This window comes from Pseudophryne corroboree, chromosome 1, assembly GCF_028390025.1.
Source record: "Pseudophryne corroboree isolate aPseCor3 chromosome 1, aPseCor3.hap2, whole genome shotgun sequence".
NCBI lineage: Eukaryota > Metazoa > Chordata > Amphibia > Anura > Myobatrachidae > Pseudophryne > Pseudophryne corroboree.
In genome coordinates, this window is record NC_086444.1 from 394,780,362 (window position 1) to 394,793,661 (window position 13,300).

Here is a 13,300-nt window from a genome sequence, read left to right on the forward strand (position 1 = left end):
TTTGTTCCTCTAGGGTTATTGGACAATATCCCCTGTCTATAAATTTAGAAATAAGGCCATCCAAGGCCTCTGGTAGGCGTTCAGGTTCACTGGTGATGCGTGCAAAACGCATCATCTGTTATAACGGGAGACCCTTCTTAAGGGCCACCGGATGATGACTTGAGGCCCTCAAAAAGGTGTTTCTATCGGTGCTTTTAGAATAAACATCTGTTATAATTTTACCATTATTGACTGTCACCCGTACATCAAGGAAGTTGGCACTACTGGTACTATGGGTGTACGTAAACTTGATTGGTGAGTCAAGACAATTAATGGAAGTCATAAGTTGTACAAAACTTTCCTCCCCCCCGGTCCATAAAAGAAAAACATCATCTATGTACCGGGTGAAAAACAATATATGTCGACTAACATTAGTATCACTGAAGAACATATCAGCCTCCTGAAAGAACATATATACATTCGCATACGAGGGGGCCACGGGAGACCCCATGGCACACCCTCGTAATTGGAGGAAAAACCCCCCATCAAACAAAAAATAATTGCGCCTTAAAGTTAACTCTAATAGGGTCAAAAACAATACATGATCAAAACTTGATGTAGGAAGATGACGTTCAAGAAAACGCCTCATCGCTATCAGTCCTCCCTCATGAGGGATAGAGGTATACAGACTAGATACATCTAGACAGCATAACAAAGTGCCACTCGGTATGCTGTCAATGTCTCCCAAACAGTTCAAAAAGGAAGTCGTATCTTTCAAAAATGTTTTTTCTTTCAGCAATAGTGGCTGAAGGACACTGTCCAAAAGTTGAGAGATAGGCTGTAGTAACGAGTCCCTTGCAGAGATTATAGGCCTGCCAGGAGGCTCCATGAGATTTTTATGTATTTTCGTCAAAGTGTACAGCACCGGCACCTTAGGGTGCTGCACACAAAGGGCCTTGAAAACTTTTTGTGGAATTTTATTCTCGTTATATGCCTTCTCCAAAATTTCAAATAGTTCCTTTTGATAGGCGGCAGTCGGATCCATGCCCAATTCATGTACACTTCCCGGTCCTCCAACTGTCTTACAATTTCCAATCTATATTTGTCTAGATCTTGGATTACTATGGCCCCGCCTTTATCGGCGGGCCTAATGACAATGTCCTGGTATGATGCAAGATCTTTCAAAGCCAAATGTTCCAGTTTAGAGAGATTGGGGCGTACCCAATCTCTCTAAACTGGAACATTTGGCTTTGAAAGATCTTGCATCATACCAGGACATTGTCATTAGGCCCGCCGATAAAGGCGGGGCCATAGTAATCCAAGATCTAGACAAATATAGATTGGAAATTGTAAGACAGTTGGAGGACCGGGAAGTGTACATGAAATTGGGCATGGATCCGACTGCCGTCTATCAAAAGGAACTATTTGAAATTTTGGAGAAGGCATATAACGAGAATAAAATTCCACAAAAAGTTTTCAAGGCCCTTTGTGTGCAGCACCCTAAGGTGCCGGTGCTGTACACTTTGACGAAAATACATAAAAATCTCATGGAGCCTCCTGGCAGGCCTATAATCTCTGCAAGGGACTCGTTACTACAGCCTATCTCTCAACTTTTGGACAGTGTCCTTCAGCCACTATTGCTGAAAGAAAAAACATTTTTGAAAGATACGACTTCCTTTTTGAACTGTTTGGGAGACATTGACAGCATACCGAGTGGCACTTTGTTATGCTGTCTAGATGTATCTAGTCTGTATACCTCTATCCCTCATGAGGGAGGACTGATAGCGATGAGGCGTTTTCTTGAACGTCATCTTCCTACATCAAGTTTTGATCATGTATTGTTTTTGACCCTATTAGAGTTAACTTTAAGGCGCAATTATTTTTTGTTTGATGGGGGGTTTTTCCTCCAATTACGAGGGTGTGCCATGGGGTCTCCCGTGGCCCCCTCGTATGCGAATGTATATATGTTCTTTCAGGAGGCTGATATGTTCTTCAGTGATACTAATGTTAGTCGACATATATTGTTTTTCACCCGGTACATAGATGATGTTTTTCTTTTATGGACCGGGGGGGAGGAAAGTTTTGTACAACTTATGACTTCCATTAATTGTCTTGACTCACCAATCAAGTTTACGTACACCCATAGTACCAGTAGTGCCAACTTCCTTGATGTACGGGTGACAGTCAATAATGGTAAAATTATAACAGATGTTTATTCTAAAAGCACCGATAGAAACACCTTTTTGAGGGCCTCAAGTCATCATCCGGTGGCCCTTAAGAAGGGTCTCCCGTTATCACAGATGATGCGTTTTGCACGCATCACCAGTGAACCTGAACGCCTACCAGAGGCCTTGGATGGCCTTATTTCTAAATTTATAGACAGGGGATATTGTCCAATAACCCTAGAGGAACAAAAAAAGAAGGTGCTAACTATGGATAGATCTAGTTTACTGAAACCAGTTAAACGTCACCAAGATAAGGTCATTCCCTGGGTGAGTAATTATACCACGGCTAGCCCAATTATCCGGAGAGCCACTAACGCACTTTGGCCCATTGTGAGCTCAGATAAGGAGCTTCCAATCTTTAAAAACATGAGACCCCTGGCAGCGTTCAAACGTGGTAACAACCTACGTGATAGACTTGTCCATGCTGATATTACGGGGCTAGGGATTAAAAAACCTACCAATGTGTACACCAAACCCCCAGGCTGCTATAGATGCCATAATTGCATTACCTGCAAATATATGGTAGCCTGTAGAGAATTCAAGCATCCGCATATAGACAAAATCTATGACATTAGGTTTGTCCTTACATGTACTACCACCCATGTAGTGTACATTATTGTGTGTCCCTGTGGCCTTTATTATATTGGCCAAACCACCCGCAAGTTTAGGGAGAGGATGAACGCCCATAGATCGGCAATTAATATGACCTTAAACGGGAAAGATATTGACCAGCCGGTATCCCGACATTTCAAGATGGCAGGTCATACATTAGATGATTTAAAATATTACATTATAGATCATGTGCCAGTTTCCCTTCGGGGTGGGGACCGGGCTAAACAATTGTTATTAAAAGAATCCCGCTGGATCATCCGCTTAGGCACTACGAATCCTATGGGGTTAAATGAAAAAATCAATTGGAACAGTATGCTGTGATACATTATAGTCACTGTGATCATATAGCTTAATTTTCCTTGTGACTTTGATAGTTTACATTATGTAAACTGACCCTGTATGTAGCCTCTGTAATGTCTTTTTGTTGTTATGTGTGTTTTTAAAAATTGTTTTGTTGTTCCTCTTCCCTGCAGTTCTCGTGCTGCAGCCACATCGGGATCCTCTGCTGGCTTAATGGAGCGCAGGAAGCTGGCTGTGGAACGCATGCATAGCGGTATCCATAGTGACGGAGGCCGCGCACCAGGAAGTACAGCAGTTGGTGCTTCCGGTGGGCGTGCAGTTTGAGCGCTGGACGGAGCGGGAATCGAGGGACAGGTAAGGGTCTTTATGTAAGTGTTGTGTGTTTGTTTATTGCTGTAGATGTTATCCTGAGGACGGGGCAACAGCTCCGAAAACGTTTGATGTCTTAACATCTAATACAGATGTCTTTTTTCACCGCTTTAATAAGTCTCTGAGTGCCATCTTTACTGCTGGATATATATATATATATATATATATATTTGTATGTATGGTACGGTTCCTTGGGCCTGTGGCTCGAGCACAGCTGTGGGAGAGTGTTATAAAGATTATGTAGGTATACTCCCCTCGGACCTCTCGGGGTTCGCCAGATGGTTATTTTGCCTGGTTACTACTCCCGGTTTGTCGACGAATACGAAGTTTCCGTCGACCATAAGGTTTCCTGTCTGATCCACAACCGGGGCTTTCAGTTCATGATCATACACATTCAGAACACATTAATGTCACTAGGGACCATACGGTTCAGGACAATCCACTTATATGTATGTATGTTTTATATATATATATATATATATATATATATATATATATATATATATATATTTTGGAGAGGGACGGCGGCACTCAGAGTCTTTCACTCCCAAGTAAATCAAAGCAAGAAGTGCATTTATTGGTCAACGTTTCGGGGGACGGACCCCCTTCCTCAGGACACTGCAAACTAGTGACAATACAAAGAAAAACAACTTAAATACCTTACCTATACCGGGTACCTGCGTCTGCATCCACGTCCCCGCCGTCCAGTGTGTGGAACCCGCACTTCCGGCAGCGTGTGGCATGCGGCGTCCGGAAGTCGCGTCATCCCGTTACACGGACCCATTGGTGACGTGGTTGCAAACAGAGGAAAGCCGGTAACCATGGAGACGCGACGCAGCATGACATTGCTGCGCCGCCTCACGTGACACATACAACGTACATAAATGATTTAAAAGATGTGACAAACAAAGTACAGGTGCTTGCATAAGTGAATAGAGATAAACATCAAATATTCTGCAGTATAGTAAAACACGAAATAATCGTGTGAACTGTGAATGATTTGAATACTGTTGCACAGATTAACCACTGATATCAGTCCAGAGTGACCACAAGTGGACCACACATGATCCTGTCACAAAGGGACTAATTAAAAAAGAGGATTAAAAAACTTGTATACAACAAATCAATTAATCTAGACATCATTAAATGTATAGAGAGTATAGTTCCAAATTAACCCCTGTTTTATTAGCTACCTATACCTAGGTCGGGGATCTACTCTGTCTCTGGTTAGGGCCAAGTGTTACTTGAAGCTTATGTTTACTGTATGTTTTTTGTGAAAAACTTAACTCTTTTTGTTGAAATGTGTACTTAACTGTTTGAAGACGTTATAGGTACAATGTTGAAAAATCATTCTGAGCACCTTGCTGCAAAAAAAATATATATCCTAGGACGCAGTGATGGAACAGAAATAGTCATGCAGAAAAAATGTTATTATTATTTCTGCTGGGAAAACTGGGAACAAAACATCACAAAGATGGTCAATTACAGGTGCCAAGCCCAACTACAGAAAACACTGTAAATTGAGTTGTTCATTAAGGCCTCTGGGGTGGATGGTGTCTAATTTAAAAATCCACCAGGCTTCCAATTGTAGCAATTGGGTCGCTCTGTTCCCACCACAATCTTGTATCTAATGGCTGCCAGACTGTGCCGCATCTGAACGAAATGGCGGGCGACCGGTTGGTCGCTTTTGCCGGTGTTGAGGGCAGCCCTAATGGCAGACCTGTGTAGGGCCATACGTTCCTTAAAAAGGCATTGTGTCTTGCCTACATAATATAAGCTGCAGGGACAGACCAATACATATATTACATATGAGGAACTACAGGTCAATGGCCATCGGATGTTAATTTTTCTCCCTGTGTGGGGATGTAAAATGAAATCTCCCGTCAGCATGTAGCTGCAAGTAGTACAGCCTAGACACTTGAAACAGCCAGGTTTTCGGCTCAAAAAGTGTTAGGCTGTCGTGGTTGTTTTAAGGATATTCTACAATATGGCAGTTCTTCGTAGAGGGTATACTTATACAGTAGTTATATTTTTAAGTTTGGCATTGCCAATCGAGGCTGTACTTACTTAGATTTATGTATCAGTTACCAGCACTCATTTTTCGTGTTTCCTACACGAAATTTCCTCCCAGGAGGATTTTAATTTTATTATATTTTTTTATTATTACCTATTAGGCGGTACGCCGCTTTCCACTTTTACACATTTTTTTCACGTCTTTTTTACCATTACAGGGGCACCTAAGTGTGTTTTGCCCGCTGTATCTTATGTAGCTCGGTCAGTAGACTTTGTATACAACACTCTTTTACATTTGATTACTGTCATTAACCCATGCACATTCAAGTTTTACTTAATTCTTTTTTATTCTATTCTTTTTGATATTAATTTGTTGCACTTTTATCAGTAATGTTCACGTGTTGTTGTTGCTGTTTACAGGTCACCATGGCCACCACCAGTCTCCCTTATCCCCTCCGCTGAAAGGTCACGTGTCTGCGTTCCAGGCAGCCGGCGCCGGAAGTTGTCACGAGCAGGGCAGAGGTGAGGTGACGGACGGAAGGCGGCAGCAAGCTACGGGGACCAGCGCGATGACGTCATCGGAAGGGGCCTCGCGGCGACTGAGAGGCGGTCATGGCGGCCAGGACGGCTTTTCACTATTTAAGGTAAGATTTCACTTGTTGTAAGTTGCTCTTGAAAAAAGTCAAATAGACTGAAACGTTGACACGCAGACGCTGTTCGTCTCTTTATTCGTCGATTGAAAGCCTCACGAGTGCCGCCCATATATGCTTTATATATATATATGTGTGTGTGTGTGTGTGTGTGTGTGTGTGTGTGTGTGTATGTATGTATATATATATATATATATATATATATATATATATATTTATATTTATTATATGGGATGGGTGTAGTATGGTATGCCGGCGGTCGGGCTCCCGGCGACCAGCATACCGGCACCGGGAGCCCGACCGCCGGCATACCGACAGTGTGGCGAGCGCAAATGAGCCCCTTGCTATTTTATTCTCCCTCCAGGGGGGTCGTGGACCCCCACGAGGGAGAATAAGTGTCGGTATGCCGGCTGTCAGGATTCCGGTGCCGGTATACTGTGCGACGGGATCCCGACAGCCGGCATACTGAAGACCACCCATATGGGATATGTGTGTATTACATTATGGTTTATGGTGACTACTGAAGTAAAAGTATTCTTTCTCATGTGCTGGTCGCTCTGTTGATAAAGCTCTTGGTCGGCCGTGAAGAGCAGATCCTCACAAGGAGCCCGAGCGTTTATTCTTTTCCCGCTGTGGATAGAATACGGTGAAAGTCAACTCCTGGTCGACACGGGGTCCGGTCACAAAGGATCCTACACAGGAAGCTAAGTGATATTTTATTTCTATGCTTTGGCGTTATTTGCATTACATGCATGTGGTGGAGTGTTTATTTTCGGAATAGCATCCGATAGTATTACCCTAAAGAGAGCGGGGAGGTTTCTTATATTGAATCTGCTCTATAACATGGCAAGAAATGCTAAGGCGGACTCCGAGAGATACTAGAATGTTTCCCTGGGACGGTGTACCGCTGGGTGGGGAGGCCTCCGTTCAGTCACTCTCGGTGGTTACCACTGGTGGGTCTACCTTCGTGAGTTAGATTCCCTCACAACGGTTGGGGACGCAGTCTGTTGCGGGATGCAGTCATTTTAACCGTTTTGATACCGTTCTTTTTTTCCCTTTCAGTGCAGTTTGTGGAAGGTGTAAAGGTAAGAGTTCTGCAGCCTTGTTAGGTTCGCAGAACAGGATGTCGTTTTCTGTTTTACCATATCCACCGCAGGTCGCTGGGTCTATCTGGCTGGAGCCCACTTAGGTGGAAACTCATCTACTACTCTTCACTCAGTCCAGAAATGGCCTGGGGTCTGTGGGTTAATAATGGAATCTAAAAGGGGACATGCTGGAGTTTACAGATGTTTCCCCTCACTGATTTTTTGAATAGATCCTCCGATTCCCCTCTGAAGGGGGAGGTAGTGCGCGACGCCATACCAGAGTTACGTCAGGTTCGGGACTTTGTACTGCTGTTCCAAAAAAAAAAAAAAGATTTCTACTTACGATGGGAGCGCCAGCACGTAAAGGTAGAAAAGGGGTTAAATGCGTTTTTCTCCGCATTCGGCTTACCTGTGTTGATATCCAGGATTGTCTTTGCCATTTCACCGGAGTGATGGCTATATGATGGGTTTCTTTCGATAATAAGAGCCATTGTTATTCTGTACTGAGACGCTCTCCTGTTTACGGCGAGGTCAAGAAGCAAGTGGTGCAAATCGTTGTTTCTCTCTGACTGTTTTTCAACATAGGGAATGGCTGTTGTTCCCAGCGACGCAGATGTCGGAGATGGGTATCAGAGTAGATACTGAACGGTTGAGGTTCTGTGTTTTCCGGTGGAAAGAGGTCTGAGGATCCAGAGTCGGATCAGATTTGCAGTGACAATCCATCAATCTGTTCCGTTGATGAAGAAGATGGTGCGGCCTAGGAGGCTTTTTAGTGAGCAGGTCAAATGCCAGAGTGGTTTTCACGGGGACAGTTGGAAATGTGGTCCGGGTCTCACCTGCACGTGCGCCAGAATATAATCCTAATGGCCAGGATATAGCTCCTGTGATGTCTGCTCAGTTCTCACCTCCTAGAGGGACGAAGGTTCGGAATCCAGGTGGAGTTCCTGGTGTCCATGCATGCAGATCTCCGAGACTGGGGACCAGTCCTTGCAAGGGAAGTATTTCCAGAAAAAAAGGTCAAACTGGGAAGCTTGTCTGCAATAAGCTTTCTTGGATTAAGAGCTAATTTCAGTGATCATATGCTTGGTGATCTGCACGTGTTAGTTCTGTCGGACGACTTGACAGCAGTGGTGTAAGTAAGCCGCTAGGGCGGAACAAGGAGCTCAGCGACGATGGCAGATGCTGTAAAAGTTTCCGCTGGGTGAAAGGACTGGTAAACGCTATATTAGCAGTCTTCGTTCCGGATGTAAACGACGGAGAAATAGATTCCTCTGCAGATGCGATCTCCATCCGGGAGAAATACAGTAGTCATCAAGAAGTTTCACTGAAGAGAAAAGTTTTTGAGGTGTGCCTCAATTGGGCATGTTGGCGTCTCGTCTCAACGAGAAATCTTAGAGATATTATTCCAGGTCAGAGGACACTCAAGCTATAGCAGTGGACATCCTCGGGACACCTTGGGTGTTTTCAGTTGGTCTATGCCTCCAGTTTCACTCTTCTGAAGGTGATAAGCGCACGAAGAACAAAGGTTCAGGGGATCCTCATTGTTCAGGTCTAAACGAGGAGGGCTTGGTATCCAGTTCTTCCAGATTTACTCATAGAAGATCCCTGGCCTCCTCTTCTACGTGAGGAACGGTTACAACAAGATCCGGGCTGTATCACAACTTACCGCGGCTGCGTTTGACGGTGTGGCGGTTGAACGCCGTTTCCAACGGAAGGATATTCCCAGTGAAGTTGTTTCCACACTTCTTCGGGCTAGAAAAGAAGTAACGGCAAAGCCTTACCACCGTGTTTGGATGACTCCAAGATGGCTACTGCGGAGGTTTTCAACTGGGTCGTTCTTCTCCATTCTTTGCAAGCTGGTGTGGGTGCAGGCCTAAAGTTAGGCTCCATTTCAGTGGGGCTTTGGCCTTGTAAAAATTTTTCTTTCGAGAAAGAAGTGTCAACCTTTCCGGAAGTTCGGACCTTCGTGGAAGGGGTACTGCACATCCAACCTCCATTTGTGGCCCCATTGGCACCGGTGGACCTTGACGTGGTGTTGCGGTTTCTTGTGTCAAAATGTTTGGAACCTTTATGAAAGGTTGTGTTGAAGTTTCTGTCTTGGAGAGTGGTCATGCTTTTGGCTTTGGCGTCCGCAAGGCGGATGTCGGTAGTAGCGGTTGGGTCTCACGAGAGCCCCTAGTTGATCTTCCAGGTGGATAGAGTGTAATTGAGAACTCTGATAATAGTTCTGCCAAAAGTGGTTTCGGGGTTTCGCAGAAACCTGCCTATTGATGCCTGTGGTTGCTTCAGCATTGGCTGATTTCAAGGTCTCTCGATGTAGTCAGGACTTTGCATATTTATGTCGCCAATTTGGCTCAGATTAGGGAATCGGAGGCTCTGTTTGTCTGGTATGCCTCAGAGTGATTGGGGCCGCCTGTGTCCCTGCAGTCTGTTACACGCTAGATCTGTAATACGATTTGGCGCGCTCGTTCTACGGCTGGATTGCCGTTACCGAAGTCGGTGGTGACCCATTCTACTAGGTAGATGGGCTCTTCTTGGGCGGATGCCCGAGGAGTCTCGCCGGTTCACTTTTGCTGAGCGGAGACTTGCTCGGGTTCAAACACTTTGGCTAAGCTATACAAGTTTGATACCCTGGCTGATGGGGACCTCATGTTTGCTCAATCGGTGCTGCAGAGTCGTCCGCACTCTCCCACCCGGTCTGGAGCTTTGGTATAAACCCCATGGTTCTTACGGAGTCCCCAGCATCCTCTAGGACGTTTGAGAAAATAGGATTTTAATACCTACCGGTAAATCCTTTTCTTTTAGTCCGTAGAGGATGCTGGGCGCCCGTCCCAGTGCGTGCTGTGTCTGCAGTATTGGTTGTAGTCACGCTCGTGTTGCGTTGAGTTCAGTCAGTTTGTGACTGTCGTTGGTCATGCCGTTGCATGCAGTGTTGTTCACTGCCGTGTTGGTGATGGTTACACTCTTGTGGTGTTTCTTTTCTGTCAGGCTGTTGCTGAAGTTGTTCATGCCATGGCATGCGGTGTCTTCTTATTGGTTGTGTTGACACACAGGTTTTGTTACATATTCTCTCAGCATGTGGCTTAGTATTGTTCATGCCGTTGGCTGGTATTCTATTGAATGCCACGTTCTGCGGTATGTTTGTGGTGTGAGCTGGTATGACACTCACCGTGTTTAAACAATAAATTCTTTCCTCGAAATGTCCGTCTCTCCTGGGCACAGTTTTCTAACTGAGGTCTGGAGGAGGGGCATAGAGGGAGGAGCCAGTTCACACCCAGTAAAAGTCTTATAGTGTGCCCATGTCTCCTGCGGATCCAGTCTATACCCCATGGTCCTTCCGGAGTCCCCAGCATCCTCTACGGACTAAGAGAAAAGGATTTACCGGTAGGTATTAAAATCCTATTTCTCTAACGTCCTAGTGGATGCTGGGGACTCCGTCAGGACCATGGGGATTAGCGGCTCCGCAGGAGACAGGGCACAAAAATAAAGCTTTAGGATCAGGTGGTGTGCACTGGCTCCTCCCCCTATGACCCTCCTCCAAGCCCCAGTTAGGTTTTTGTGCCCGTCCGAGCAGGGTGCAATCTAGGTGGCTCTCCTAAAGAGCTGCTTAGAAAAAGTTTTTAGGTTTTTTATTTTCAGTGAGTCCTGCTGGCAACAGGCTCACTGCATCGAGGGACTTAGGGGAGAGAAGTCAACTCACCTGCGTGCAGGATGGATTGGCTTCTTAGGCTACTGGACACCATTAGCTCCAGAGGGATCGAACACAGGCCCAGCCATGGAGTCCGGTCCCGGAGCCGCGCCGCCGCCCCACCTTGCAGATGCCGAAGATGGAAGAGGTCCAGAAGCAGGCGGCAGAAGACTTTTCAGTCTTCCTGAGGTAGCGCACAGCACTGCAGCTGTGCGCCATTGTTGTCAGCACACTTCACACAGCGGTCACGGAGGGTGCAGGGCGCTGGGGGGGCGCCCTGGGCAGCAATGTATAATACCTTTTTATGGCTAAAAAAATACATCACATATAGCCCTTGAGGCTATATGGATGTATTTAACCCCTGCCAGATCTCACAAACTCCGGAGAAGAGCCCGCCGAAATAGGGGGCGGGGCTTATTCTCCTCAGCACACAGCGCCTTTTTCCTGCTCAGCTCCGCTGGGAGGAAGGCTCCCAGGACTCTCCCCTGCACTGCACTACAGAAACAGGGTAAAACAGAGGGGGGGGGGGGGCACTTTTTTTGGCGATATTACTATATTTAAGCTGCTATAAGGATACAACACTTATATAGGGTTGTTCCCATATATATTATAGCGCTTGGGTGTGTGCTGGCAAACTCTCCCTCTGTCTCCCCAAAGGGCTAGTGGGGTCCTGTCTTCAATAGAGCATTCCCTGTGTGTCTGCTGTGTGTCGGTACGTGTGTGTCGACATGTATGAGGACGATGTTGGTGTGGAGGCAGAGCAATTGCCGGTAATGGTGATGTCACCCCCCAGGGAGTCGACACCGGAATGGATGGCTTTGTTTATGGAATTACGTGATAATGTCAGCACATTACAAAAATCAGTTGACGACATGAGACGGCCGGAAAACCAGTTAGTACCTGCCCAGGCGTCTCAGACACCGTCAGGGGCTGTAAAACGCCCTTTACCTCAGTCGGTCGACACAGACCCAGACACGGACACTGACTCTAGTGTCGACGGTGAAGAAACAAACGTATTTTCCAGTAGGGCCACACGTTATATGATCACGGCAATGAAGGAGGCTTTGCATATCTCTGATACTACAAGTACCACAATATGGAAGTATTGCCGTATAAAGGGGAGGAATTATTTGGCGTCGGTCTATCGGATTTGGTGGCCACGGCAACTGCCGGGAAATCCACCTTTTTACCTCAGACCCCCTCCCAACAGAAAAAGACACCGTCTTTTCAGCCGCAGTCCTTTCGGTCCTATAAGAAGCGGGCAAAAGGACAGTCATATCTGCCCCGAGGCAGAGGAAAGGGTAAGAGAGGGCAGCAAGCAGCTCCTTCCCAGGAACAGAAGCCCTCCGCGGGTTCTGCAAAGCCCTCAGCATGACGCTGGGGCTTTACAAGCGGACTCAGGAACGGTGGGGGGTCGACTCAAGAATTTCAGCGCGCAGTGGGCTTGCTCACAGGTGGACCCCTGGATCCTGCAGGTAGTATCTCAGGGTTACAGGTTGGAATTCGAGAAGTCTCCCCCTCGCCGGTTCCTAAAGTCTGCTTTGCCAACGTCTCCCTCAGACAGGGCGACGGTATTGGAAGCCATTCACAAGCTGTTTTCTCAGCAGGTGATAGTCAAGGTACCCCTCCTACAACAGGAAAAGGGGTATTACTCCACGCTATTTGTGGTACCGAAGCCGGACGGCTCGGTAAGACCTATTCTAAATCTGAAATCTTTGAACCTGTACATACAAAAATTCAAGTTCAAGATGGAATCACTCAGAGCAGTGATAGCGAATCTGGAAGAAGGGGACTTTATGGTGTCCCTGGACATAAAAGATGCTTACCTGCATGTCCCAAATTTGCCCTTCACATCAAGGGTACCTCAGGTTCGTGGTGCAAAACTGTCATTATCAGTTTCAGACGCTGCCGTTTGGATTGTCCACGGCACCTCGGGTCTTTACCAAGGTAATGGCCGAAATGATGATTCTTCTGCGAAGAAGAGGCGTATTAATTATCCCTTACTTGGACGATCTCCTGATAAGGGCAAGGTCCAGAGAACAGCTGGAGGACGGAGTAGCACTAACCCAAGTAGTGCTGCAACAACACGGGTGGATTCTGAATTTTCCAAAATCTCAGTTGACCCCGACAACACGTCTGCTGTTCCTGGGAATGATTCTGGACAAGGTTCAGAAAAAGGTGTTTCTTCCGGAGGAGAAAGCCAAGGAGTTATCCGAACTTGTCAGGAACCTCCTAAAACCAGGAAAAGTGTCTGTGCATCAATGCACAAGAGTCCTGGGAAAGATGGTGGCTTCTTACGAAGCAATCCCATTCGGCAGATTCCACGCACGAACTTTTCAGTGGGATCTGCTGGACAAATGGTCCGGATCGCATCTGCAG

The 13,300-nt window shown here is 46.2% G+C and overlaps 1 protein-coding gene across 9 annotated transcripts in view; it reads left to right on the plus strand.

Moving 5' to 3' along the window:
• The window catches only part of HPS4 (HPS4 biogenesis of lysosomal organelles complex 3 subunit 2), a 119,119-nt gene that overhangs the window by 39,168 nt on the left and 66,651 nt on the right, over positions 1–13,300 (plus strand). Inside the window, exon 1 of one of the 9 annotated variants that reach the window (XM_063913195.1) lies at positions 5,939–6,142. The exons of the other annotated variants lie outside the window; for them this stretch is intronic. Within the exon in view, the coding sequence (XP_063769265.1) occupies positions 6,068–6,142 (75 nt within the window). The 5' untranslated portion in view covers positions 5,939–6,067. Of the gene's footprint in view, positions 1–5,938; positions 6,143–13,300 lie in introns of those variants that run through there. 9 annotated transcript variants of the gene reach the window in all.